General features: G+C 36.0%; 1 protein-coding gene and 1 long non-coding RNA gene across 2 annotated transcripts; both read left to right on the top strand.

Moving 5' to 3' along the window:
• The first annotated feature begins 514 nt into the window (after window positions 1-514).
• Window positions 515-23161, top strand: LOC134800293 (uncharacterized). Its single transcript, XM_063772800.1, has 6 exons — window positions 515-1399; window positions 12194-12320; window positions 17299-17408; window positions 17933-18091; window positions 22020-22134; window positions 22959-23161. The coding sequence occupies exons 1-6, from the start codon at window positions 515-517 to the stop codon at window positions 23159-23161; spliced, it is 1599 nt and encodes a 532-aa protein (XP_063628870.1).
• LOC134804281 (uncharacterized) lies at window positions 2827-5453 on the top strand. The gene is made up of 2 exons (XR_010146099.1): window positions 2827-3576; window positions 3850-5453. It is a non-coding gene; the product is annotated as an uncharacterized LOC134804281 (long non-coding RNA).
• Window positions 23162-26768: the final 3607 nt, after the last annotated feature.

Here is a 26768-nt window from a genome sequence, read left to right as displayed (position 1 = left end):
AACAATTACTGTCTGGAGATCCCGCATTTACGTGCGAACAGACAAAGATAGAAGACGTCATAAAGATAAAATGTTTGTGAAATTTAATATACTCGTGATCTGTGCCGTGCTACTTCATTTTGGTGATTGCAATAATTGTGATGGTGTTTTAAAATGTGTTACTAATAAAGTAGGCGATGCGATATCGGCATATTTAAATGGTGAAATAGATAATATTGAAGACGATAATTTATTGACTAACTTGACTCGTTTTTTAATGCAAAAATTTTCTGATCTCATTATTGAGAGTCCTTCGTTAAAGACAATTGGAAGAAATACTAATATTTATATACAAACATTTAAAATAAATGAAGGCGCTCATGAAAATAAATCAATTGTCAATACCATTAAATCGGATCTGTTTGATATGAACAGCAATGATACAAATTTTGATAATAATACTCTTAACATCGTGTTAAAAGAAGATAATAAGATTATAAGTAATAATTATAATGCATCTGTAATAAACGAACCCATGATTGAAGAAACAGCAACAAAGCCAACAAGAACAAATATGATCAAAACAAATAACACTGATATAAACAGTGTAGATAAAATAAATAAATCAAAGTTTGAACATACAACTTACAATGTGAATTACGAGTATACAACCAAGCAGGAGACAGTCATGACTTCTGTTTCTTTGAATGCCGATGATATTCCAGAAAAAAAGGAAAATATTGAGGTTACCACAAAAAACATTACTGACATAAACAGTGTAGATAAAATAAATAAATCAAAGTTTGAACATACAACTTACAATGTGAATTACGAGTATACAACCAAGCAGGAGACAGTCATGACTTCTGTTTCTTTAAATGCCGATGACATTCCAGAAAAAAAGGAAAATATTGAGGTTACCACAAAAAACATTACTGACATAAACAGTGTAGATAAAATAAATAAATCAAACTTTGAACATACAACTTACAATGTGAATTACGAGTATACAACCAAGCAGGAGACAGTCATGACTTCTGTTTCTTTAAATGCCGATGATATTCCAGAAAAAAAGGAAAATATTAAGGTTACCACAAAAAACTTTACTAACATACCTGCGGTTACAGTAAAAGTCAGTGAAAAAAATAACAGTGTCATATATGCGAAAAATGGAATAAATAATATTCAACTGCAGGTCTCAACGCAGAAAATAAATATGATAAATGAAACAATTAACGTTAGAGACAATTATATTGATCACACGAACGCTATCGATGAGCTTGTTCATGATGATTTGACAGATTATCTGGATATCGATTATGTTGATATGTATAAAGATACAACGAATGAAGATGTCGAATATTTACCCGCTCTCTACATACCTACAACTACAATTGCTACAAAAATTATGATTGAACAGGTATTTTTTTTTATTTTAACATTACGATAAAAACTAAGTATAGATTTTTTACGAGTACGGTTATGTAATATTTTTTACAATACATATAATTCCCACAATAGAAATGCTAAAAACGTATACAGATATAATAAATAACATTTGACATACAACAAAATATAGTATTTAAGCGTGTTTATACTGAAATTTGAATTAATTATTAAATTTTATGTGTTGGATTAAAATCAAAATGAATGTAAGGGTAAGTTATTGTTGGTAGAACCATGTTTTTTATTACACTTTGTTTACACTTTTTGCAATTTCTGTTGACTCCATTTTAAGTGAAATGGGATAAAATAATTGCTTACTTAGATATCTTATATCGTATCACAGTAAATTTGAACTATGGCAAAACCTGTGACGATAAAGCTTAAATTGACATCACAATACAATTATTTAGTTGAATAATGAGGCTTCGTACAGACACGTCAACATGTCTCCGTGGGAAATTCCCAACTTCTCTTAAATATGGAAATGTCATTACATTTAAGTCTCTTCAGTATTTTGGTACTTAAATATGAATACTGAAATGTTTTATGCAAAAGGAGCCAAGTAATAATGGTTTTCTACGCATTTGTGTAGAGACACACTGCCTCATAAATGCACAGATGATTTTAAGAACGGAATACCCGCCGATAAGTCGGCTGATAAAAAAAGGAATACTTAAGTAGGTGCTTAGGTATATATGACACATAGTAAAATACAGGGTGTTTCAGGAGACGTGAGTAGGGCTAATACTGCGCATTTCGTAAATTATAAGCAATTGATTCGTATCAGTATTAGTGAGGTTAACGTTTATTTTCTAGTAGTGTTGAAAAAAAAAGTTAGGTATTAATTTATTTACGACATGCATGGTCACCCTAAAATTAGAATACTAAACTACCGATATTATGTGTCAAATTGAATGTCATCACTGTCATCATGGTCTGGTTAATTTTGGAAACTCTTATCTCACTCAAGTTTGACAGTTTATTTTCTTCGTAATCAATGTGCTGTCATTACGGTTAAGAGCCCTTATTCCTTAGAGCGTTCACCGATTTTGCGAAATAACACTCGATAGATGGCGTTAGCGCTCGGTACGCGAGCGCCGGCAAAGCTAAGCGCGTTTCAACGCAGACAAGAATAATTTTGATACTTTTCAATTTAATTTGCAAGTAAATTTATTTTAACGTTATATTGGCACTCTGTATTTTATTTTATAAGCATGGTAGTAGTCAATAGAGTATATGTGATGAGATAATATATAACCAACGACGAGTAAAAAATAATGATTGTTTACCTCTGTATGTCATGGAATTATTGTGACAAGTTCATCCACGAAGTCAAGTAACTTATTCAAGTCAGTTCACCAAGGAAGTTGAATAATTAAATGTTTTAAAGATAACCCCGAAATCGCGAAAAAAAAATTTGGCTGTTTCATACATTTTGTCTAGTCCATTTTCTATGGGAGGGTAATTTTTTTTCCAGCAACCATTTTCTTGCCAGCAGCGGAAAAGCACTTATTTTATGGCCACCCTGTATAATGACAATAAATTCGAGAGTACCTGCAAGTAACAACTACTGAACTCTCTGAAGTTCGATTTTATGTCTAAAACAGAAGTATCTCCGTTTTTAGGGTTCCGTACCCAAAGGGTAAAACGGGACCCTATTACTAAGACTCCGCTGTCCGTCCGTCCGTCCGTCCGTCAATCACCAGGCTGTATCTCACGAATCGAGATAGACAGTTGAAATTTTCACAGATGATGTATTTCTGTTGCCGCTATAACAACAAATACTAAAACAGAATAAAATAAAGATTTAAGTGGGGCTCCCATACTGTTGTAAACGTGATTTTTGATAGAAGTTAAGCAACGTCGGGCTCGGGCGGGGTCAGTACTTGGATGGGTGACCGTTTTTATAGATAATGGTACGGAACCCTTCGTGTGCGAGTCCGACTCGCACTTGGCCGGTTTTTATTTAGAACGAAGTTGATTTATAAGGTTTACTTGATCCTTGTGGGAAGCAAATGAAGCTTTATTTGTAAGTATGTATGTAAAATAAAATAATATTAATAATCTATCAACCGCATCTAGATCGATAGTGCTCGTCAAGGAAAATCTATTGAGCCCAAACACGATGGAGTTATGATGAGTAGATTAGGAGTTCTGGTGACCAACTCCTGACTCCATCATGAAAACCTGGACTTCATCTAGATTCTAGATCGATGGTGCTTGTCGGGGCAAATCTATTGATCCCAAACACGATGGAGTTATGATGAATAGATTAGGACTTCTGGGGACCAACTCCTGACCCCATCTCGTAATGGAGTCAGGAGTTGGTCACCAGAAGAGTCTCATGACTCTGGACCTCATCTAGATAGATGGTGCTCGTCAGGGCAAATCTAATGAGCCCAATCACGATAGAGTGATAATGAGTAGATTAGGATTTCTGGTGACCAACTCCTGACTCCATCATGAGAACCTGGACTTCATCTAGATCAATGGTGCTCGTCGGGGCAAATCTATTGAGCCCAAACACGATGGAGTTATGATGAGTAGATTAGAACATCTGGTGACCATCTCATGATGGAGTCAGGAGCTGGTCACCAGAAGGGTCTCATGACCCTGGACCTCATCTAGATAGATGGTGCTCGTCGAGGCAAATCGATTGAGCCCAAACACGATGGAGTGATAATGAGTAGATTAGGAGTTCTGGTGACCAACTCCTGACTCCATCATGAGAACCTGGACCTCATCTAGATCGATGGTGTTCGTCAAGGAAAATCTATTGAGCCCAAACAGGATGGAGTTATGATGAGTAGATTAGGAGTTCGGTGACCATTACTGACTCCATCATGAGAACCTGGACTTCATCTAGATCGATGGTGCTCGTCGGGGCAAATCTATTGAGCCCAAACACGATGGAGTTATTATGAGTAGATTAGAACATCTGGTGACCATCTCATGATGGAGTCAGGAGTTGGTCACCAGAAGGGTCTCATGACCCTGGACCTCATCTAGATAGATGGTGCTCGTCGAGGCAAATCGATTGAGCCCAAACACGATGGACTTATGATGAGTAAATTAGGACTTCTGGTGACCATCTCATGATGGAGTCAGAAGTTGGTCACCAGAAGGGTCTCATGACCCTGGACCTTATCTAGATAGATGGTGCTCGTCAGGGCAAATCATTTGAACCCAAACACGATGGAGTGTTAATGAGTAGATTAGGAGTTCTGGTGACCAACTCCTGACTCCATCATGAGAACCTGGACCTCATCTAGATCGATGGTGTTCGTCAAGGAAAATCTATTGAGCCCAAACACGATGGAGTTATGATGAGTAGATTAGGAGTTCGGTGACCATTCCTGACTCCATCATGAGAACCTGGACATCATCCAGGTCGTCCGGGTATAATAAAAATGCAAACCCTAACCAGAATTCAAGTAACACTGAAAATCTATCACATAAGCGAGAGTCGGTTGTTAAAATTAAATATGGTGTAAAAAATGTACACCCTTGGATCAAGATTTTCTAATCATAGTATACAGCACTTCTCGGAACTCTCTCGATGGTTACGAAAGCAACGAACGCCTGACGGTCGAGCACAGGTCCGTCCCCTAAGCGCACTCGGCGGAGACTGAGCGCGCGGTGTCGGTGCAGCGTGATTTATACGTCTTTAAAAAAATATAGATTTACGGCTAGGTAGGTCCTATAGTTATGATTTTTTTTTTATGAGTAGACATAAAGTTACAATTTGATAAAATATTATTTTTGGGGCAAAATATAAGTCCAATTTGCGATAAAAAAATGTAATGTAACCCTGTTTTCACCAAAAAAATGAAGAAAACTCGGAAGGTTTTTTATCAATTTTTTAAAATGAATCTTCGATTTTCAAGCATGTCAGCCCCTCGTACAAGATATAGTGAGTTGAATTGTAATCATTCATGTACCAAATGATTCTTGTTTACTGCAAAATTGAGAACCGAAACGACCCTTCTCACTGCAAAATTTGAAAAAGACTCCTAAGAAAACTCATTTATTTTAGGTTCAAAAAGAGAAAATGAAAATTTGAACGTTTTCAGCCCCTAGTTTAAGAAATGATTATTTAAGTACGTTATCAGTTTTTGATTAAATACTAATAGTTACGTCGTAATCTTAAATGAAAAAGGAAGCATTTTGCAAAATACGCTCGTCTGTAGGAGTAAGGACTCTTAAAGAGGTTTTATGTTTATTAATTAGGTCTTGTATACCATGATTGTAGAGAATTAAATTTGCCCTCACCAAAAAGTTAAAAAATAGTAAAAAGTGTGGTTGTTTCACCTAAATACGACGGTGATCGATCAATTATCAGTTACTGAGTGTGCAGGATTAGTCCTGCTCACATCTCATGAACCACCCTGTATGATAACTAAGGGCCAACACACAATTACACGATGCACCGTCGTGCACGTTGCGACATAGTGTCGTCATGTAACGTGGAAATCTACAACGTAAACCGTAGGTAAGTAAATATTATATTCTGTGTTTCCTCTTCATTCTGCGACTAAAAACACGTCTTCATGATTTTTTTATACTAACAATAAGTTTTACTTACTAAAAACTAATTTCTAATTTTTATTCTTCATTTGACCCGACTATATGTCCCAAAATCCTTATGGGCAGCCAGTGCGAATTCATATCAATCATTTCTAACAAAAATACGGAAAATATTTTTACAAAAGTGAAATGGAATTCTTCTATGGCGTGAAATCATTTATACCTAATTTTGACATTCGCTAATCGCATTGGTCAATATTATAGAATATGTTCTTCTATGAGTATCTTTGAATATTTGGTATGATGCCCGTTTTTGAACAATTTTATATTTTTATGTTGTACCTATTTTTGTATCTACTATCATTAAAATACGGCGTAGGTACATTATTGTTAATTGATAGACCGGCCAACCCAGAAGGGAAACTAGGACTTATTGGGACTACACCTAATTATTTACGACGTTTTCTTCACCGAAATACGAAATTGGTCAAGCGTGAGTTAAGTAGTACTAAAGTTCAACAAGTTCGTGTAAAGCACCTCGTCACTAGCTGTCTTCGAGATCTATAATAATTAATAATAACTTTACGTAACCTACGTCATATACCTACTATAGTTTGTAGATCGCCTATTAAATATTCACAAGGCTTACTGAGCAATAGTAGTTGTGAATACCACTGGGATGGTGTGTATTAGGTATTGAGTTGTTTAGGTGTAACAAATAAATAGCTGATCGTCACGCGATTGCGCTCATCAATCACTCTACAGAGGGCGAAGGAAGGATGTAAGAATGTACCTACGCTTAATATGGCATTTAGGGCTCATTTAGACGATGTGAGAACTCGCATGCGAGTTTCATTACATTGCGGGTTTTGGTCGGTGGGTTGAATTGGACGTAACCATTGTAACCAACAATCCGCAATGTAACTGAAATCACATGCGAGTTTGCGCGCCGTCTAAATCAGCCCAGGATTTAGACATTACGAGAACGACGCGCTAATGCATACATGTGTTGATAACTTTGAACCCTAGATGAGCGACAATTTAAATGATGATATAGGACAGTGTTGGGCGTAATTAATTACACGTGTAATTTAATTACTAATTTAATTACAATTAATTAAATTACAAGCAATTTAATTACATAAAATTTAATTACATGTAATTCAATTTTCTGTGTAATTTGCAATTGCAATTACATTAATTAGTAATTAAATTACTCAATTACTTTTCATTTACCTTTTTAATAATATGCAAATATGAACAAATTTACTTGGAGTAATTATAAAGAAAAACTTTTATGAATTCCATTATATGCTGGATAACGTTATAACATATTTTTTATCTCGGGAATCATACCTTTACAGGGTACTATGTGACAAACCACGTCGAATATGGCGGTCGGCGCTTACGTCGCGTAGCACCGCATTAGTATTGGGGCGCCGCTAATAATGACGTAAGCGCCGACCTAAGGTGCCTTTCGACGTGGACTATAACAAATGGTGTGCAAATACTTAAAAAATAGAGAGTAGGGGTGAAAAATTATCAACTCATTTGTATCAATGAAATAGGTACTATGTATAATTATAATAATAATTCAGCCTATATACGTCCCACTGCTGGGCACAGGCCTCCTCTCGACCGCGAGAGGGCTTGGGCTATAGTCCCCACGGTAGCCCAATGCGGATTGGGGACTTCACAATCACATACACCTTTGAATTTCTTCCTCACGATGTTTTCCTTCACCGAAAAGCGACTGGTAAATATCAAATGATATTTCGTACATAAGTTCCGAAAAACTCATTGGTACGAGCCGGGGTTTGAACCCGCTACCTCCGGATTGCAAGTCGCACGCTCTTACCGCTAGGCCACCAGCGCTCTACTACTATGAAATAACATTAATGCTTGGATTTCCCATTACATTGTACTCCTTTGCATTTTTTGTAAAATAAAAAGTTAACATTGACAATGTTGCTTAGTCAAATTTAAAACCATTCAAAATGTTCATCTGATTTTGGAATTAAAGATGATCAAAAACTTGCATTCTATAAAAGTTATTGTAATTGAAAAAGTAATTAATTTAAAATTTTAATTTCAAAATGTAATTAAAAATTTAATTAATAAATACATTTTGTAATTGTAATTATTAATTAAAATTTTAATTACTTTCCACATGTAATGGAAATTATTTGTTGGAATTACATTTTGTAATTGAAATTGTTAATTAGTAATTCAATTACTTTTTGCCCAACACTGATATAGGATAGGTATCTATTTAATAAGGAAGAGGGGGCGTAAACTCAGGAAATTAGAAGGAAACAAAAGATATAGCACACAGCGTGTAACTTGCGACGGAAGATATTTATTACGTTCGTCGGGTAGGTAATCTGAAACTATTGTGTTTAAAATTTTGCTTGTTTTAGCACTTGCTATTTTATGTAGATAAGTTTAATTTTACACCACACTTAATACAAGACACTAATATAATAAAACAAAAAACCTACTACCTACCTTACCTCTACTACTTACCTCTTAATCTTTGTAGTATTCTGGCCAAGCATTTTATAAGGAAGTTTTTTGTGCTTAATGTTAGTGAAATCAATGACATTTTTGTTTTGATTTTGGAATTCCTGGACAGGAACCACATAAAATAAAGTGTTTTTGATTAAATACCTACATACACTGTCAGGACAAGACGAGGTTATTCAAATACACGATTGGATTAAATTGTACATATTTGGTTTTGGATTTAGCCATTTTTAATTAATTATACCTAGTCTTTTGATTGTGGCTGTAATTAACTGACGATGTTGAACATTTTTTACCGTACCTACTACCTACTTAATTGCTAACAGCCACTTTAACCTCTCCTCCCTCCTTCAAATGTCTGACCTTCGTTTGTGTTATTTTTTATTTAACAAAATTATCAATAACACCTTTACGCAATCTTTGCAGTCAATTAAAAGACATACTTGTGATACAAATTCAAATTCATAAAAATACCTTTTTTATGTTTGAGCAAAGTGCATGTGTGCAGTGCATGACACCGTTTGCAAAACTTTAACCGGTCTTATTCATTTCCAAACTGCCACATCCATTAATCGACGATGCGCGCACGTCTCTTAATTCCTTGGTTAAAAAAGACCTCTTGTCTCATTGTTGCCTCGAGCCGCATGTGTTCTTTTAGAACTGATCAGTTTGTCCGTAATGGCCTCCTCACGACCACCCGAGGCCGTGTAATTAGAGGAAAAACTTTTGTTACGTACTCACACGCCTCATTGTTCGAACACAACTATATATATTATTTTATTAGGACAAGAATAAATTGGCCAAAAAAGTCTAGCTAGTCGTCACGTCATCGTCGTGTATACAAAAAAATTGTGCTATACAAATCTTGTTTATCAACCGAAAGACTATAGCTAGTCAAGTTACTTAGTTAAACAATGATCCTCATGACTTTACTGATCGATTGGACTCGTCAAACTCTAGTAATATTTACCTACCTACCTACCAGTAGCGGCGCGTGAGAATTTTTGCTAGGTAACCCGTAGCAAAAAAAAACACCTACCTAACCTAACAATAGGTACTTACTTCTTCTGCGCTAGATGTGACCTTGGACGCGAACCGTTGCAGTTAGTGTAGCCCCTAGTAGTATATAATATAACCTTTGCCGTACTTGTCATCACTAATTAATCTCAAAAGATAGCGTGGTAAACGTGTTGACTCATTTAGCAAACAATTTACAACACAACAATCAAAAAATGGGCTACGTAAAAATACCTATTCTTAAAAAACACGAACTGACCTTAAATACACCTGTACGTCTACCATCAGTTTTTACATTGACATATACGCTCACGTCTACGTAACTTACTTTCTATGCATCTCGCTCGTACTCGCATATTAGTGCAAGCGAAATGTACAGAAAGTAAATTACGTAGACGTGAGCGTTATGTCAATGTCAAAACTGATGGTAGAGGCTCTGCACTGCGAACAATACACAACACTTACTTACACGCAAAATACTAGCAAAACTAAATTTCACTGGTTAAGTAAGTTTTAAATATCAATTTATGCACAAAAGTAACTAAATCACATATAATTTTCCAATATCAAGTGTTTGTAAAACACCGGGAATGGCGTATGAATGTTGCCATGATATTCTTTTTCATCCACCAATTAAAAAAGCTAGATCTAGAAATAGGACTTTATTTGAAGAAACCTCCGTTAATAAATAACTCAATTTGAAACTAGATAAGATTCTTGGGCTCAGTAATAAAAGTTATCTGTATTTTCAAGGTTTCCACAAAATATGATATTAATAGCAGCGAAATACGATAACATTTTGCACATTAACATTCAATTAATGTTATATATGGCAACATTAAAGAATTGTGGAAAACATTACACACTCCAATTTTAACCTTATTGCCTTGAATTATGGGTTATATTTTCAAATGAAGCAATTTCCACAAAATTGTGGAAAATTACACACTCCAATATAAACCTTATTGACTTGAATTAAGGTTTTTATTTAAAATGAAGCAAGAAAAAATTGTGGAAAACACTACACACTCCAATATAAACCTTATTACCTTACATTTAAGGTTTCTATTCAAATAAATAACTCGACGCAGGACCGAGTTATTTTTGAGCTCTTATACGCGGATTACCATAGCGGAGTTTATGCGTGTGTGCGTGAATTTTCGTATCTGTGGTGGTGGTTCATCAATGAATAGTGAAGTTTAGACTCGAGAAGCTACACTTCGCGCGCCCGCTATGATTGGTTGAAAAATCTATTACTAATTTTTAGTACTACGTAGTGTTTTCGTTATGGATAATAAGTTTAGCAAGATATGTTAGGCAAGCCGGTGGGAATCGGGTTGTATGGAGTCGCCGCCACTGCTACCTACCTACTACTGAAGGAAATAGTGACAGCAATGTATTTAGCAGCCTGCACTTTTGTCGCAGGCAACGCCGCTTGGTACGACACACTAATCTTTCGCCATAGCCACGGAAAGCCAACATTTACTGGCGTGTCAAAAATTGTCCTTCAATATACATGACGAATCGCACTAAATAAATGGTCCATTTGGCCCATTTATACAAAATATCGCTTAAAAGAATGTGCATACGTGCTTAGGGGCTGTCCATAAATTACGTCATCGATATTTGACGATTTTTGACCCCCACCCCCCCTATAATCATCCAAAAATCATGCTTCAAATGACCCCATTTCCTCCTACTTCATGCTACCGTCATCCGATGTCCAGACCCCCCCCCCCCGCCCCTAATTTGAAATGACGTAATTTATGAATAGCCCCTTACGCATTTTTGTTGTAAAAAACAAAGTAAATAATGTATAGTGAGTGCGCTGCAAACGCGATTTCCGTATATGGAATAATGACCGAGGTAAAAAAATAACAAATCTCTATCTGTATATTTTGGGTTTTACGTCGGTCAGCCAGAGATTGCTCCCGTGGAAGTTCCACGTTATGGAGCGAAACTTGTCGAGCAATCTTCGACTTAAAATCCGTGAGGGACCCACTTAATATATTAAATATGTTTCTGTTATTACCTAAGTATCGTTATTCAAATTTCTGTTACTCACGGCGGAATAATAGGATCCAATAGGATTAAAAAACTTGTTATTTTTAATTTTCTTAAAGCTGTAATATTTAAAAGTCTACTTGGCTTTCCAATTTCCGTCTGAGGCTCTCCTTAATCTTCCTTAAAATCACTGCTCTAAATGGAGAAACCCACAATTTCTAAATACTTAAGGTACACTAAATAAATATTATATATTAGGTACGATGTTGTAAGACTAATACTACAAAAACGTAACAATTTCAACAACTATTTGTATATTTGAAAGAAGGTGTATTAAGCGTAAAATCAATGTTTCAAGAATAATAAAAAACCGGACAAGTGCGAGTCTGACTCTCCCACCGAGGGTTCCGTACTTTTTAGTATTTGTTATTATGGCGGCAACAGAAATACATCCATCTGTGAAAATTTCAGCGGTGTAGCGATCACGGTTCATGAGATACAGCCTGCTGACAGACAGACGGACAGAGGAGTCTTAGTAATAAGGTCCCTTTGAGTACGGAACCCTAAAAACTACTAGGGACTTTACGCACTTGCATCAACATGAGAAGAAAGGAAGATAACTTACTTTTTTAAATTAATAATGTAAGTTTGTTTTATAATGTAAGGTTTTAACTGTGTTCTATATTATTTTCAGAATCCAGCTGACAAAATAGACTCTGTGTATCCGTGGATAGCTACTGTGTATATAATGAACCAAGGCAACAAACAATTTGAATACACTTGCGATGGCATTCTACTCTCCGAACGTGTTGTTCTTACTGGTAATTAAATAAAACATGGAAATACTAAATGCTACTTAACATTATTAACCTAGACTCCTAGAGCAACACGTTTTCAAGTGAAGTGAAATGACTAAGTTTTACTTATAAAATGTCACTGTAATGGAAAGTATGAAAATACTTTATTTTATTAGTTTAAAAACTTTAAAATATTGCTTAGTTACAAATAGCTGTTCCTATTGTTAATCATTTCACATATCTACTTTGAGAGTTTCAATATTTTTGATTTCGTTGACTATACAGTAAACTGATACAAATATCTGCATCAACTGTAGGGGTTTTGGGTAATCAAACTCTAAATAATTCAATATTGAGGTAGGTACTGTAGGTTGGTAAGCAGAGCCGAGTTAAACTTAAACAGTACGCCTCCAGGAGTAACTTTAGATATCCCCAAGGGAGAAATGTGAGAGCTTAAGTTAATTAATTTTATAGTTTTGTTACAAGAGAACAAGTAATAAAATTAAAGCAAGGCGTAAAACGGACGGTACGAGTCGCTGAGGATTTGATTGATCGAGGGAATAATTAAGTTTTGTGTTTTACTCATTTTATGGAGCGTAAAATACGTTTTACTACGGTTTATGTTTATGGCGCAGTTAGTACGAGCTGCTACGTAATTAAAATATTACCACTCAATAGTATTAATGATTACAACTTTTGTTTGTCTTACGGCAAGAAGTAGGTACACGAACTGTATTATATTATAAGAATTTATGTTTAGTATGACTACTAGTAGATTTAATTTAACAAAGCCATCCTGTATAACAACGAAGTATTGAACATTTTACAAATGTAACTATCACGATTTTTTTTTACCAGATACTTACATGCAATTGGACCAATATCATCGTATTCAGCGTAATCGATGCTGCAGCGTAGCGCTGCTGTGCAGCATTTCTACCGACTGCAGTAGGTATTGCAGAAAATTTCAATATTCCAGGCATCCACATTTATTTTCAAATTTCGCGCAACAATGCAATCGGCAGAAATGCTGCACATCAACAATCTGCATTGCTGCAGGATGTGTCAAAAAGGTCATTATATCACGACTTTGAAAAAAATGTTTTATTGGAAAGTTACACAATGTTAACAATAGTAGCTCCACACGCACTGCTATGTGTAAATGGCTCTAACCTAATAAGAATTTTATCTAATAGAACATATTTTTATTAATGATAATTTAGAAATATTAATGGAAAATCAGGTAAAATCAAAATAATCTCTATATTCATAAGAAAAATACAGAAAAAAATAGGAGTTGACTGAACTTTTATGTTTCGCGAACATTAATATACTTTTTTGGTAAATTACCAATTGACTGGCAAAATAAACATAACTGACTATAGAACAAGGGTTTAATTCTCGTGCCTCGATGTTTAAAAGACGGCATTTAAGGGTAAAAGCGTTGGTAAAAAACCTGCTTAGAATTTCTTGGAAGTAAAATATGACGCTCGGTACTTGACATGTGAAAATGTTCTGTCTCTCGCTTGCGGTCGGATGAAAATCTGTATTTTATTTTAATGATGTACGCTTAAGGTTTTTAGGTCGGGAAAGCCGGATGTGGTGTGTGTTGATTTGTTGATACAATTTTACATTTGAATGAAGAAGTTATTACTCGAGTTGTTGTACAGTCGACGTCAAAAATATGTTTACACTTTTGCACTTTACTCCTTTGTAATAAAGCGAAAAATGTTAATATATCTTTGACGTCGACTGTACATAGGTACCTATTTGCTTTTCACCGGTAAGTATTGAAAAGTTTCCAGGTACTAATAGCTGAAACGAAACCTGAATCTATAGGAATTGTCACGAGAAGGCATCTTCTAGGCTCGACTCCAATTAACAGGCCTATTCGGATTTCGAGATAATCACAAGATCTTGAGACGATTTAGAGATCAACTAGATCTACATTAGATATCGACTAGATGTGACTTGGATATCTAAGTCATAACTTGTCGAAATCGTTCAAGAGGACCTCCAGAATCGCGGAAACGTCAAATTTGACATATCTATCTTACAAATATCTTTAAATTATCCGTATCGTAACTTGTTGAAGTCTAGTAGAAATCTAATTCATTTTCCGAATCGAGCCGTAAGACGCACGTTCTGAAACACAAGCAGAGGTAAACAACAAGCGGTCTTATCGATAAAAAGCGATCTCTTCCAGACAACCTTTGGGTAGCGGAAATTAATACTACTATGGCTAAATTAAATTATTACTAGTATTAGCCAGTGGATATTATTTGCGGATACCGTGTTTACTGAAACGTTAGTAGTTTTGTAGGTACCTACTATTGATTAATAATATTTTATGTAACAACTATAGGTACTATATTTTATAGAACCTAGTTTAATATTCGCGTTCACTGGGCTGATTCTATATTCGTAGGCTTAATTATCCTTGTTAATGAAAAGCATGAAAGCCACAACATCAAATATGTATGTTCTCACTCCATCAGAATATTCTCTGATCTCATTAGGTGAAGTGCATGTTGATGTTTACCGTGTCGCTGCAATCAGCTCGTGAGCGCATCTACTATGTTTACGATTCGGCCAATGCGTCGTGAAAATCCGTAATTTTAATTACATATTTAATTTTTGAATATCACTTATGGCTTTCAGCCCTGATCCCTTTGTTTGAGATAATTATTGCAATAATGATTGTCAGATTATCATTCAACAGCATCCTTCGCATGATAGCGGATAGGGTTGACTGTCCCTACTTACTGCACTGTGAGGACATTGATAATGAGCATTCCCCCATCAGTGTTGTTTTGTTTTAAATTTTCCTGTACCTACTAACCCCTTAGTTTGTAAGCTCTACTAATAAAAAATGTGTCCATATGTTGCACGTAATAAAAATATTCATTCATTCATTCATTAGTCTTAATTCTGAAACCGTAAACTTTTCAGGATTTTCGTAAGGTTATCCTATAGATAGGTTAGGTTAGGTTAAGTTCGTTTTATGGCAATTCTGAAAAGTAACGAGTTCCTGAGAAAAAATAAATTATGACTAACGAAAAGGCGAACAAATAATACATTATGACTTAAAACTTTACGGGAATATACTAATAATACTTATAGTTATTTTTTGCTATTACCTAGTTATAAGGGCCTCTTGATTTTACTATGAAAATGAACTCAAATATTTATACGTATTTTTTCTACGGATACTACGTACAGTGAAACGAGTATTTAATCTTTATTTCATATTCAAAATACAAAATCAAATCTTTATATAAAGACATTTCCGAGCGTCTTATAGATGCGTCTGGTGACCAGAGGGCTGGCAGCTACTTCGGCCAGAGACTAATAAGTCTGACCATCCAATGAGGTAACGCTGCCAGTCTACTGGGCACCATAACACATGACAGCGACCTGGGGAGCATTTTTTATTTATAAGTTTATATATGTATAAGTTTATTTATAAGTTTATTTTAAGTTTTATATTGCATGTAGTTTAGTTTTATTATTGTTTAGTTTGTATTTTTATGTCCCAATAAAGTCTCATTATCAATGTCATTAACATCCCACGCAGATAAAGTCACAGGCAGCTGGTAGTGTACAAAATTAAATTAAAATAAAAATACAAAATGTTAATTACCGGTATTTACCGATAATCGGCGTATAGACCAGATGACCTACTCAACCTTTCCAGTAATGTTAAAATACATAATTAATTATCCGTGATCGTACATTTTCCAGCATTTTTGGTGCAGCAGAGTGGTGTTAACGGAATTGGTATAGATAATTTCAACTGAAATGGTAAGTTAAGGTTAATATTAACGTAATTAATCATTAGGGTTGAAATTATTTATACCAATTCCGTTAACACCACTCCGCTGCACCAAAAATGCTGGAAAATGTACGATCACTGTTAATTATACAATAAATTTCAGCTTAAATTAAATAAAAACATATTCGTAGGTATGCGAATATGTTCGACACCTTGTCATTAAATTCAAGCGCTCGGAAGTCACAAATTGTAACCTTGTACAGTCGACGTCAAAGACACTTTTGCACTTTACTCCTTTGCAATAAGGCGAAAATGTAAAGATATCTTTGACGTCGACTGTACACACAGATTCTGGCAAACATAGATATTTTAATTCGAACTTTAAGATACGTCAAATATTTGGTCTAGATACGACATGTATCGGATATGTCAGTATCAAAACTTACGCTTCTTCAAACAAAAACGTCAATTTTGACAATGACATAATCTCATCTATATCGTGTCTAGACGTATCTTTAAGTTCGAATCGGGCCGGAAGTTACGAATGGCTCACGAGGCTGATTATGGAAATGGGATAAAATTTGAATTTTGGCGCGCTGTCACTCCAGGCGCTGCATGTGAGTGTTTATAACAAATCAAAGGGTAGGCACTTAAAGCGGCACTTTTTGTGTCACATATGTCATCCCCATATTTTTTGATGCGCGTTTGGAGAAAATATTCTTACGCTTATAAATTGAACAAATAAAAATTGGAAGCTTCTAAATACGTAATGACCTTATCATTTTATTAGAATTTGAATGCCAATGACGAATACGGGACAATGACACATGATTACGACTGCAAATGGACAATCCTGTAATTAATTGTAAAATGTTCAATGACTAATTTTCTCATACTGCGTAACTAATATTATATACTACTGTAGGAGAGCTATTCGAACTTTAGAAGTGTTTACAACAATAAATAAATATCGTATTGATTGATCTTAGTAATTGATTTATTAAATGGACCACGGGCCGTCGGGCATTACTAATATGGACCGGCCAAAGTAATAATCACTTTGTCCGACGCTCTTGAGCATTATTTATAACGACAGGTCATTATTTATACTATTCGGTTAATCAAATTGCCCGTAACATAAGTATATAATATATTACCTACTAATTTGCCAAAAAAAAAACAATAATATAATTCCTAAATGTAAATACGTTTTTATTCTCTTTTCAGCTGCCCGATGTGTCACCAAATCTGACGTGACAGTGGATGCGAACAACATTCTAATTATCATGGGCAAAAGATCCTTGCAGTCTATGGGACTTCATGAAAAAGTTTTAAGGGTACCTATTATATGTATTTTTTGTACAATCAACTGCAAATATGTGTACACTATTCATCCTATACCTGCACCTACTCACTTGTCAGGTACAAATTAAAAATCAAAAGCTTTAAAAGACTAAACACTGTTATATAAATTATAAACTTGTATATGGATAAAATAAAGTCAGGTTAGTTACACCATTCAAGGTGTACGTAAGTTTTATAATAGGGGCCGTGCGCGTTGGAGGGTCTGCCATCTTGTGGCCTGAATCGTAAACATAAACTGTACACTTCACGCCAAAGCAAGTGCCGCTCTCTACAGTTCACTTATGTTTTCTTGTGTATTGAAGGTTCTGCCATCTTGTAGGCTACATTGGAAGCTTAAACTTGATATTCGTGCCAATAAACAGGAGGCTCCTGTGCTGCCCCCTACAGTTCATACACTTTCCCCCCTATTCAAGAACGGCTGAAACTTATCTACGAAGTATCATTTGATATTTACCAGTCGCTTTTCTGTTATTTAACACGTAAGTTTGATTTCCAGGTAAAATCAATCAAGATCCACGAGAACTTCGTTTCAGCCGGAGAAATTGTAGATAACGACTTGGCGATCGCCGTGCTGGCCGAGCCCGTGGTGTTCAACGTTGACACACAGCCTGCTCCTTTGGGGCTAGATGATAAATCCGCCCCTCTTGCAACAGCCGTGAGTTTTTATACACGAGTATTATGTAACTAAGATGAGATAAAGATACATAGTTTATTTTCCAAGTAGGCATAGCACAATGCGCTTATCAACGTCAAATAAAGCTACTCGGGATCTAACCCTACACCTCTTACCCGAGAAGACCTAAATCCCTCCTAAATTGTAGGTGGAAACAAAATGTTCACATGCTTCGCTTGCACGAATGCACGTCGGTCAGAAAATTGTAGCATCCGACAAAATTGTGTATAGATAAAACTAAATAAAATAAAATTTGCTGAATATATATTTTCTCTCAGTAGATTTTGCAAGGTTCACGAGTATAACTTTTGTACAACGCCGATTCTCTGAGTGTTGTACATGGCGCTGTTTATTATGTTTGCATTGTTAGTTGGAGGCGCGGACGGGAGAGAGAATGGAGTACGAAGCAATGTTATTGACTTTTGAAACAATTATTAAACAAACATACCTATAAGTAGATGCATACAATGTTTTAAGATAAAGTTTAAGATCTGTATTTTGATGGTAAAATTGCAGGAAACTTGTTTACAAGTCATGAATCCAGTTGAGTTTATATTGCTTTACTAGCTGTGCCCGCGGCTCCGCCCGCGTGGAATTCGGTCTGTGTCAGTAAGCGGCTAATTTCTAATCCTAATTTCTCTCCCTCTCCCCTGGAGGCGGAACTTGAAGTAAAGTTGACAGATGGATATGCTAAAGGACTCTAGTCCAGATAAAATATTTTACAATTAGGTACCTCTAAATAAAACTTCACTCCAAAATCAATAGTTTTTTTCGCCCTTATTCAAATTTTACACGTGATTTAAACGACAGAGTAGTAGGTGTATATCGGACGATACATTACGCGCGTGAGCGAAAGCGAAGCGGCTTGCCTGGCTAGAGCGCCACTCACCGTGGTCTTCTTCAGACTCCTGAGGAAGACCACGTGCCCTTTGCAACTTCAATGCGTTGCGAGACTTTCGCGAATGATTCGATTTTTTTCGAGAAGGCATGGTAATGCGTATAAAATGCGTATTCATTGCGAGTCCCAAAAACGTTTGACTCTGCAAACGACCAGTGCCGGATTAAGATATTTTCATGCCCAAAGCATTTCTAGACCATGGTGCCCCCTCTCCCTAGGGTCATCGAGATTACATTGAATTTTTTTGGTAAATTGAGTGAAGTTCATTGCCGCATTACAGCTGAGAATGGAAATCAGTCACATCATTTTATCACGAAAATTGACAGTGCCCATGCCGCAGCAGTAACGTTGCAACAGAGTATCTAATGCTGCTGCAGTCGCCACCCGAATGTCACCTTTATCATATCTTGGAATGTAATTGAAAACGCGAGCGAAGCGAGCGCGAACATTTTTCGATATAAAAAGGCAATTTGATAGACAGTTGTACATTTTTACTTTTGGTATGGAAATCAGTCACATCATTTTATCACGAAAATTTACAGTGCTGCAGCAGTAACGTTGCAACAGAGTAATGCTGCTGCAGTCGCCACCCGAATGTCACCTTTATTATACCTTAGAAAGCTATTGAAAACGCGAGCGAAGCGAGCGCGAAAATTATTCGATATAAAAAACGCAATTTGATAGACAGTTGTACATTTTTACTTTCAGTCCCAACCAGGCGCGAATCCAGGATTTCATACAGAGAAGGGATGGGATAGTTTTCTATGAGCCTTGCTTCGCATAGGGCTCGATATTTAAGGGTCTCAGCGAGGTTGTTTTCATACAGAAAAGATGCAAGAAAGCAGAGCTTGGAATTGACCAAGTGAATTAAATTGGCGAAGTGTGAGTAAGGCAGAAGGCCCAGCTGCGAAAGAGGAAACCTTGGATTTGGATCCACGCCCAAGTGTAATTAAGGCAGAAGATCAACTTTGCCGTAAGGCAGAAGGCTTCGCATAAGACCTAACGCCGAACTGCAAGAGAGTGGCTTGAAATCCAATCTATGCATATAATCACGACTCTTCTACTGTTCGCTCTTTGGCTTCACTCGAAAGCGCTACTTGATAGGATGCTTTTAGTTTTCGGCTTTCACAGGGCCCCTTATAACACTTTGACAGTTAGGTCTCAGGATCGCGGCTAAGGAGCAACTCGGTTTGGCCAACAAATCTGGCGTGCAAGAGAGCAAAATTCGCTATAAAATCGGTAACGTATGTCGAAAAAATCGGCTGGCCGCAAGCCCGAAAGCATGTTTTTTTCCATGACTTTAAGGGCCTCCGCGAAAGGTCAAATCGAAAACCTACGTTGGAGATGTTCTTTACGTACCTACCCTCACTCTCTTACTTGATGCCTACGACCCTTCGTTATTAGATGGGTACTTGTACACGTATAAAAGTTTCATGTAGGTACCTACTCCACGACGACTGCAATGCTGATGCAGCCTGCGCGTTTTTTTGCCTACGGTTTTGGTGCCCCCTAGACGTGGTGCTCTAAGCAAGCGCTTAATTATTTTGCTTAAAAGGGTTAATCCGGCATTGCAAATGACAGAGGCCAATGTTTTTTTTTCAAAATACCCATTATCGTGGCCATTATTAAGTGCTTAATACGTATGAATATGGATGTGATATGGATGCGATATAATTACGATTAGGTATAATTCATGACGGAGAAAATTAATAATTTTAAATAATTATGGAATTATACTCGTGTTGATAATTATGTGTGTTTATTTTACCACTACGTAACTATGTAAACTCATTTTTAGTTTTCTTGATTACCTACTTAATGTTTACTCAGTTCCCCAAAAGATGGCACTGTGCAATGTGTGGCAATTAATTTATTGTCCTTTAATTTTGTTGTATTATTAAATCAACACAATTATTCAATTAAATTTGTTGATATCCGTACCCCGTCTTCTAAACTTAGAGTTAATTTGACAAAATCCTTCCTCAGTGGCTTATTCATGTCACAACGTATCAAATTTAGCGCCATCGGTTAGTTTACCACGGTACTCTATAGTGGTAGCACTTACTTGAAAAAAGTTTGCCCCTCCTTCCTAAGTAGCGCCATAAGATTCAGGGGCAAACTTAAGTCAATCGAGTGTTGTGGCTACCCCCCCGTTTAGGGGTTGAATTTTTATAGCCTATAACCTGGCTGGTGATTTTCTCGACATATTAGTAAAGATTTCATCAAAATCCGATCAGCCGTTTTCACGTGATGCGCGGTCAAATAAACAGACAAACAGATAAACAGACAAAAATTCTAAAAACGGTTGGAATGTGTTCTGTTATCGATTCTAAGTATCCCCAGCCAACTTTTTTTCAAATATCTTCCATGTGCAGACTTTCGACCCTCTTCAGCTTTATTATATGTATATAGATAGATAGTGTTTATAGTTAGTGGTTAAATAATGAACTTTACTGGATTTTTTATTTTGTAAATAAGCTTTTTTCTTATGGAGATTGAGTAACGTAACGTAGTTTTTGATAACTACGTAAATGACACGGTTGATCATGCCGATTATAATTTATAAATACTTGTAATACTCATATTCAATTATCATAAGATTCACTGTATATTTTTAGTTTGTTCCTTGTAATAGATAGGTACATACCTAAATATGACTGTTACATAACATGTAATACGAAATCTAATTTTCTCATTATTTGGTTCGTTAAGTCAGTATGCTTAGTTGCCTGATGTACAGAAATATGGATTGCCGTAGTCAATATGAGTTTCCGTCGAAAACAAGCCTAATGTAATTATTTTCGTGGAATAAGAATCAACTTACTGTTTGGTATGCGTGATGGGGCAAAGTCGTTATTGTGTGCTCAATTGCTCATGTCAGTTGTGAAAATGGGTAATTACTACCTACCTACCTACCTACTACTTGACGCAAATATCAAACATATACAGGGCCTAAGATAATACAAGTAGGTAATGTGTGTAAAGTAATTAACTTTAGACTTTCGTTTACAGACGACAGGCTGGCATGCAACTGGTCCTTTGCAGCCGCTATACTTGGGACTACAGTCTACGGAAAAAAGTTGGATGGACGACTGCATGAAATTGTTTTGTGCAACTCTGGGTGATAGTAAGTTTTTTTATTTACCGCAACCGATTTTTATGACGTACTTTCTGGGCGATAACTCGTAAAGTGGTTTAGGGAGACATATAATGGAACGGTATCCACGAAAAAAAAGTAAGTCACGTAGAGAAATAATAGTGACTGAGATTTTTTTACAGTACAGAGTACAGAAGCTATAAAATTCAGCGGACAGTAAAATGGTGGCTTTTGTCAAGTATTATTGTTGCGTTGCGCCTGACGCTTTTTGATTTTTACACGTAGCAACTATTTATTATGCCTATGCTTTTAGGATATTTAAGTGTTGTAGTTCAAATATTCCTTCGCCGCTGCTAAAAATACCTGCTCATCAGCTGACGCATCATAATCCACCTTCGCCTTAGTCAGGAAGTTGACCCCTCCCCCCTTATGTTCGAAACTACTTCACCTAAATTTTGAAAATAATACAGAAAACAGATCATTACTTAAAACAAAGATATTAGTTTCCTAATCCGCGAGAATCACACCATCGACAACCAGCTACATTCTCACTGTACAAATACTGCTTTTATGACTTAGTCACGGGTCACGGTAATTTTTATACATACATTCATGCCAAATTGCAGTTCTCTAGACAGATAGAAGGACAGCGAAACTAGCGGTCCCTATTTGACTATGAAACTCTAAAAATTACCTACAATCTACATACAAACTTATGTGCAAGTAGGTACCTTTTCTCTGCAGCTGACTGTGCCTATGTAATACATATATTATATTTATTAAGTTTATAAGGCTGGTGGTCATGTTTAAAACATAAATTATGATTGTGTTGACATTTTTTTACTAAATTCCAGGTGAAACCACATGTCCGAGCTATGGAGGCATGCTTATAGAACGCCAGGACGATGATCAATGGAGGCTGAAGGGAATAGCCAGTGGCAGCCCCACGAACACGGGCGTCTGCTTCAATAAACATCTTACGTTTACTAAAATTGAAAACTATCTTGAATGGATTAAGGAAAATATTCAAAAAACGTCTGACAGATACATAAATTGAAAATGTTATGAAATGTTGTTTTATTAAAATATTTTTAATTAGTAATCAATATTCAATAATAAAATAAATATGAAGTTACTAGGATCTGGAATAAAGAAAAGTCTACATGGTCCTCATAGTCTTGTCAACCACCGGCATGCTTATTGATCTAAAACAAAACACCTACGTGCAGCTAGAGAAGGCTGCAATACTAAACACCTGCAGAATTGTAAGAAAGTTCTTACAACAAGATGAAAGTAGAACAGAGGCTCTCTAACATCTTTAAAATAAGAAATTCGTTTTTATATGTCATCAACTTGGTTTTAGTCCGAAGCTGACATTTATTACCAGCTTTTGCTGAGAGGAAAACACCCCCCAACACCATTAAAAATAAATAAAAAGCTTTCCAATAATCTTCATCTTGTCATCAGGTAAATCAAATCGGTATATAGAGTAATGTACGGTATACAGTCACCTGCAATTAATATGTTACACAACGAAGGCCGCAAAAATATCTGACACGATCTTATTCGTAGAGCCATAAGAGCGTGTCACATATTTTGCGGCCTTCGGAGAGTAATATATTAGAATAGAATAGAATTGCAATTGACTGTACATTACAATGCTGGACCGAGAAGTAATGAGGCTGTGGAGCTTTTTAGGGAGTTGGGCAGGCGTTAACGGGAGGACCCAGACCCAGAACGGGGATCATTACGAGCTGGTCCAACAAGGTTCCATCGCCATACTTACAGCGTAGGAATGCGGCAAGCATAATGGACTTATGGGCCGGGCTTGTTGCAGGGTGGGGATAGGCTAATATGTAGTCGAACGAGCGAGCGAAGCGAAGCGAAGTTCTTACATTCGACTTGGATCACGCGGCTAGCTAGCGGCACGTCCCGGCATTTCGATGTTTTTAAGCTGAACTGTCAGAAGATAGTTTGATACTCAAGAACTTAAGTAAATTTGTTCTAATTTAAATGAAATTGGGTAAACGTGTAGTTGAGGGCATTATATTTTAGTCATTAAATTATGAGCAGACTCGATCAAGGGATTATTGAGGTAGAAGAGCTTAGAAGGCCAAAAAGCTGTTTGTGAGAGGTCTTGCTATTCTGGTCATTTTATTTGCAAAAAACATGGTCGAATTTAGTATCAAATGAAAGTGTTCGGTGTGCACTTTTATAATATCGATTTTAAACTCACCATTTTTAAATAATTAGCAAGATAAAAATAAAATAATATAAACATAATATAGGTATTTGACATTTGACAGGAAATATTTCGGCTTAGCACAGATACAGTTTATTTTAATCTCTATGATTTCTATGATGACTTAAATCCAGGGGAGGGACAGTCGTATATAAAGCACTTTATTCAAAAAATAGCGACATCTATATTACTTAACGCCAAATTTTTTTTTTAAATATGGCTTCACTTTATTTCGTCAGAACGTCATACAAGTCTTGTATCCAGGGCATGGATCAAACAAAAAATATCTGTTGAACAGATTATTTATGGCCATCGTTGCCATGGAGGCGACTGTCACAAAAAAACAACTTTGTCAAATAAAACTCAAAATATTATAACACCCCATTTATTGCCTGTACTACGACATAATTCAGATAAATAAAAATACTTTCAGTTTTACAATGTCAAAAGAAAAAAAGTTTTCATAGGCCATCACAGTTGCTGAGAAGTTTATTACCAAAACATTTAAAAAAATATTTGGCGGGTAGATTCACAACCTGCTGCGTGTAATTGTGTTTTGTGGTCAATTGTGTGTTATTCCAGCCGTGTATGATAGGTAATTTATTTACATCAACAGTCAAGTTAAAAGTACCTAATCTGTTTTCGTGTATTAGTAAATATCCTGAAGGCCTTTCTTCAAAGTCAAAGTTTTTTACGTTCGCAACATACTTAGACGCTATTTATGCCCCTCCCCCCCTAATATTGACGTTGATATTTATGGTTAAGAATTACAGATGGCATTTCAAAATGGATGCAAAAAAGTTCCACGAGAGGGCTCTCTTTGTCCTATATATTATACATACTACTCTTTGCTTAAATCTATCAGTCAAGGGCTCCACAGACCTTGCAATAAATCCAGGCGATTTTTGATCCATTCAATCCATTGCCGCCTATAGTTCGACATAATAAAATAGTAGAAATTAAATCAAATGGAACTCAAAAATGTCCATACTAAATTGTTGCCATGTGTAAGCATTTTACGTCAAAAATGTGACAGTTACGTAGAAAGTGGTGCCCTCATTTATATTCTACTATAGTTGGTCAAGCAGATCTTGTCAGTAGAAAAAGGCGGCAAATTTGGAAACCGTAGGCGCGAAGGAATATCGTCCCATGGATAATTTGAATATCGCGCCTTTTTCTACTGACAACATTTGCTTGACCAACTATATCTTATATCGCACTATACGAGTACCTAAGTAGGTGCAACAAAATTAATCGCTCTATAATAATTTTTGGTTAACTGTGAGTTCTCAGTTCGGGGCGAACTACTAGTTTAGAGATGTTTTGACGAAGCTTGTTGCAGAAATTAATATTATGGTTTGTTTCCGAACGAGCGAGCGAAGCGAACGAAGTTCTTACATTCGACTTGGGACACGCGGCTGGCTAGGGGCACGTCGCGGCATTTCGATGTTTTTAAGCTGAACTATCAGAGGATAGTTTGATACTCAAGACCTTAAATAAATTTGTTCTAATTTAAATTAAATTGGGTAAACGTGTAGTTGAGGGCATTATATTTTAGTCATTAAATTATGAGCAGGCTCGATCAAAGGGTTATTGAGCTAGAAGAGCTTAGAAGGCTAAAAAGCTATTTGTGAGGGATCTTGCTATTCTGGTCATCTTTTTGCAAGAAAGTATGGTCGAGTTTGGTATCAAATGAAAGTGCTCGGCGTGCACTTTTATAATATCGTTTTTAAATTTACCATTTTAAAATAATTAGCAAGATAAAAATAAACATAATATAGGTATTTGACATTTGACAAGAAATATTACGGCTTACCACAGATACAGTATCAGTTAAGGGCTCCACAGATCTTGTAATATATCCACGCGATTTTTGATCCATTGCCGCCTATAGTGGGACATAAAATAGTAGAAATTAAATAAAATGGAACTCTAAAATTTCCATAAGTACATACGTCGGTCAAACAAGTTTGTCAGTAGAAAAAGGCGCGATATTCAAATTTTCTATGGGACGATAACCCTTCGCGCCTACATTTTTTAGCCGCTTTTTTCTACTGACGGAAAAGGCTTGACAGACTACAAATTGTTGCCATGTGTAAGCATTTTACGTCAAAAATGTGAGAGCTACATAGAAAGTGGCGCCCTCATTTATTAACCGACTTCCAAATCTCAAAAGGAGGAGATTCGATTGTGATATTTTTTGTTTGTTACTCCATATCGCCGTCAATACTGGGCCGATTTTGAAAATTATTTTTTTGATTGTATGTATAAGCATACAGATTGGTCCCGTTTTTGTAAAAACCCAGTTCTGATGATGGGATCCATGAGGAATCGAGGGAACTCCTCAAATCTTAAAGACATACATGTAGTGATTTATGTGTTTTATCAACAAATCAAGCATATACATTAAAAAAAAGTGACA

Source organism: Cydia splendana, chromosome 2 (genome assembly GCF_910591565.1).
Source record: "Cydia splendana chromosome 2, ilCydSple1.2, whole genome shotgun sequence".
Lineage (NCBI taxonomy): Eukaryota > Metazoa > Arthropoda > Insecta > Lepidoptera > Tortricidae > Cydia > Cydia splendana.
This window is presented reverse-complemented; position numbering and strand designations above follow the sequence as displayed.

Bases quoted from the DNA above. Each gene is read 5' to 3' on its own strand.
- LOC134800293 (XM_063772800.1), top strand. From the start codon at position 515: ATGATTGAAGAAACAGCAACAAAGCCAACAAGAACAAATATGATCAAA. The intron at 1,400-12,193 runs GTATTTTTTTTT...TATTATTTTCAG, and splicing joins CAAAAATTATGATTGAACAG to AATCCAGCTGACAAAATAGA. The intron at 12,321-17,298 runs GTAATTAAATAA...TTCTCTTTTCAG, and splicing joins CGAACGTGTTGTTCTTACTG to CTGCCCGATGTGTCACCAAA.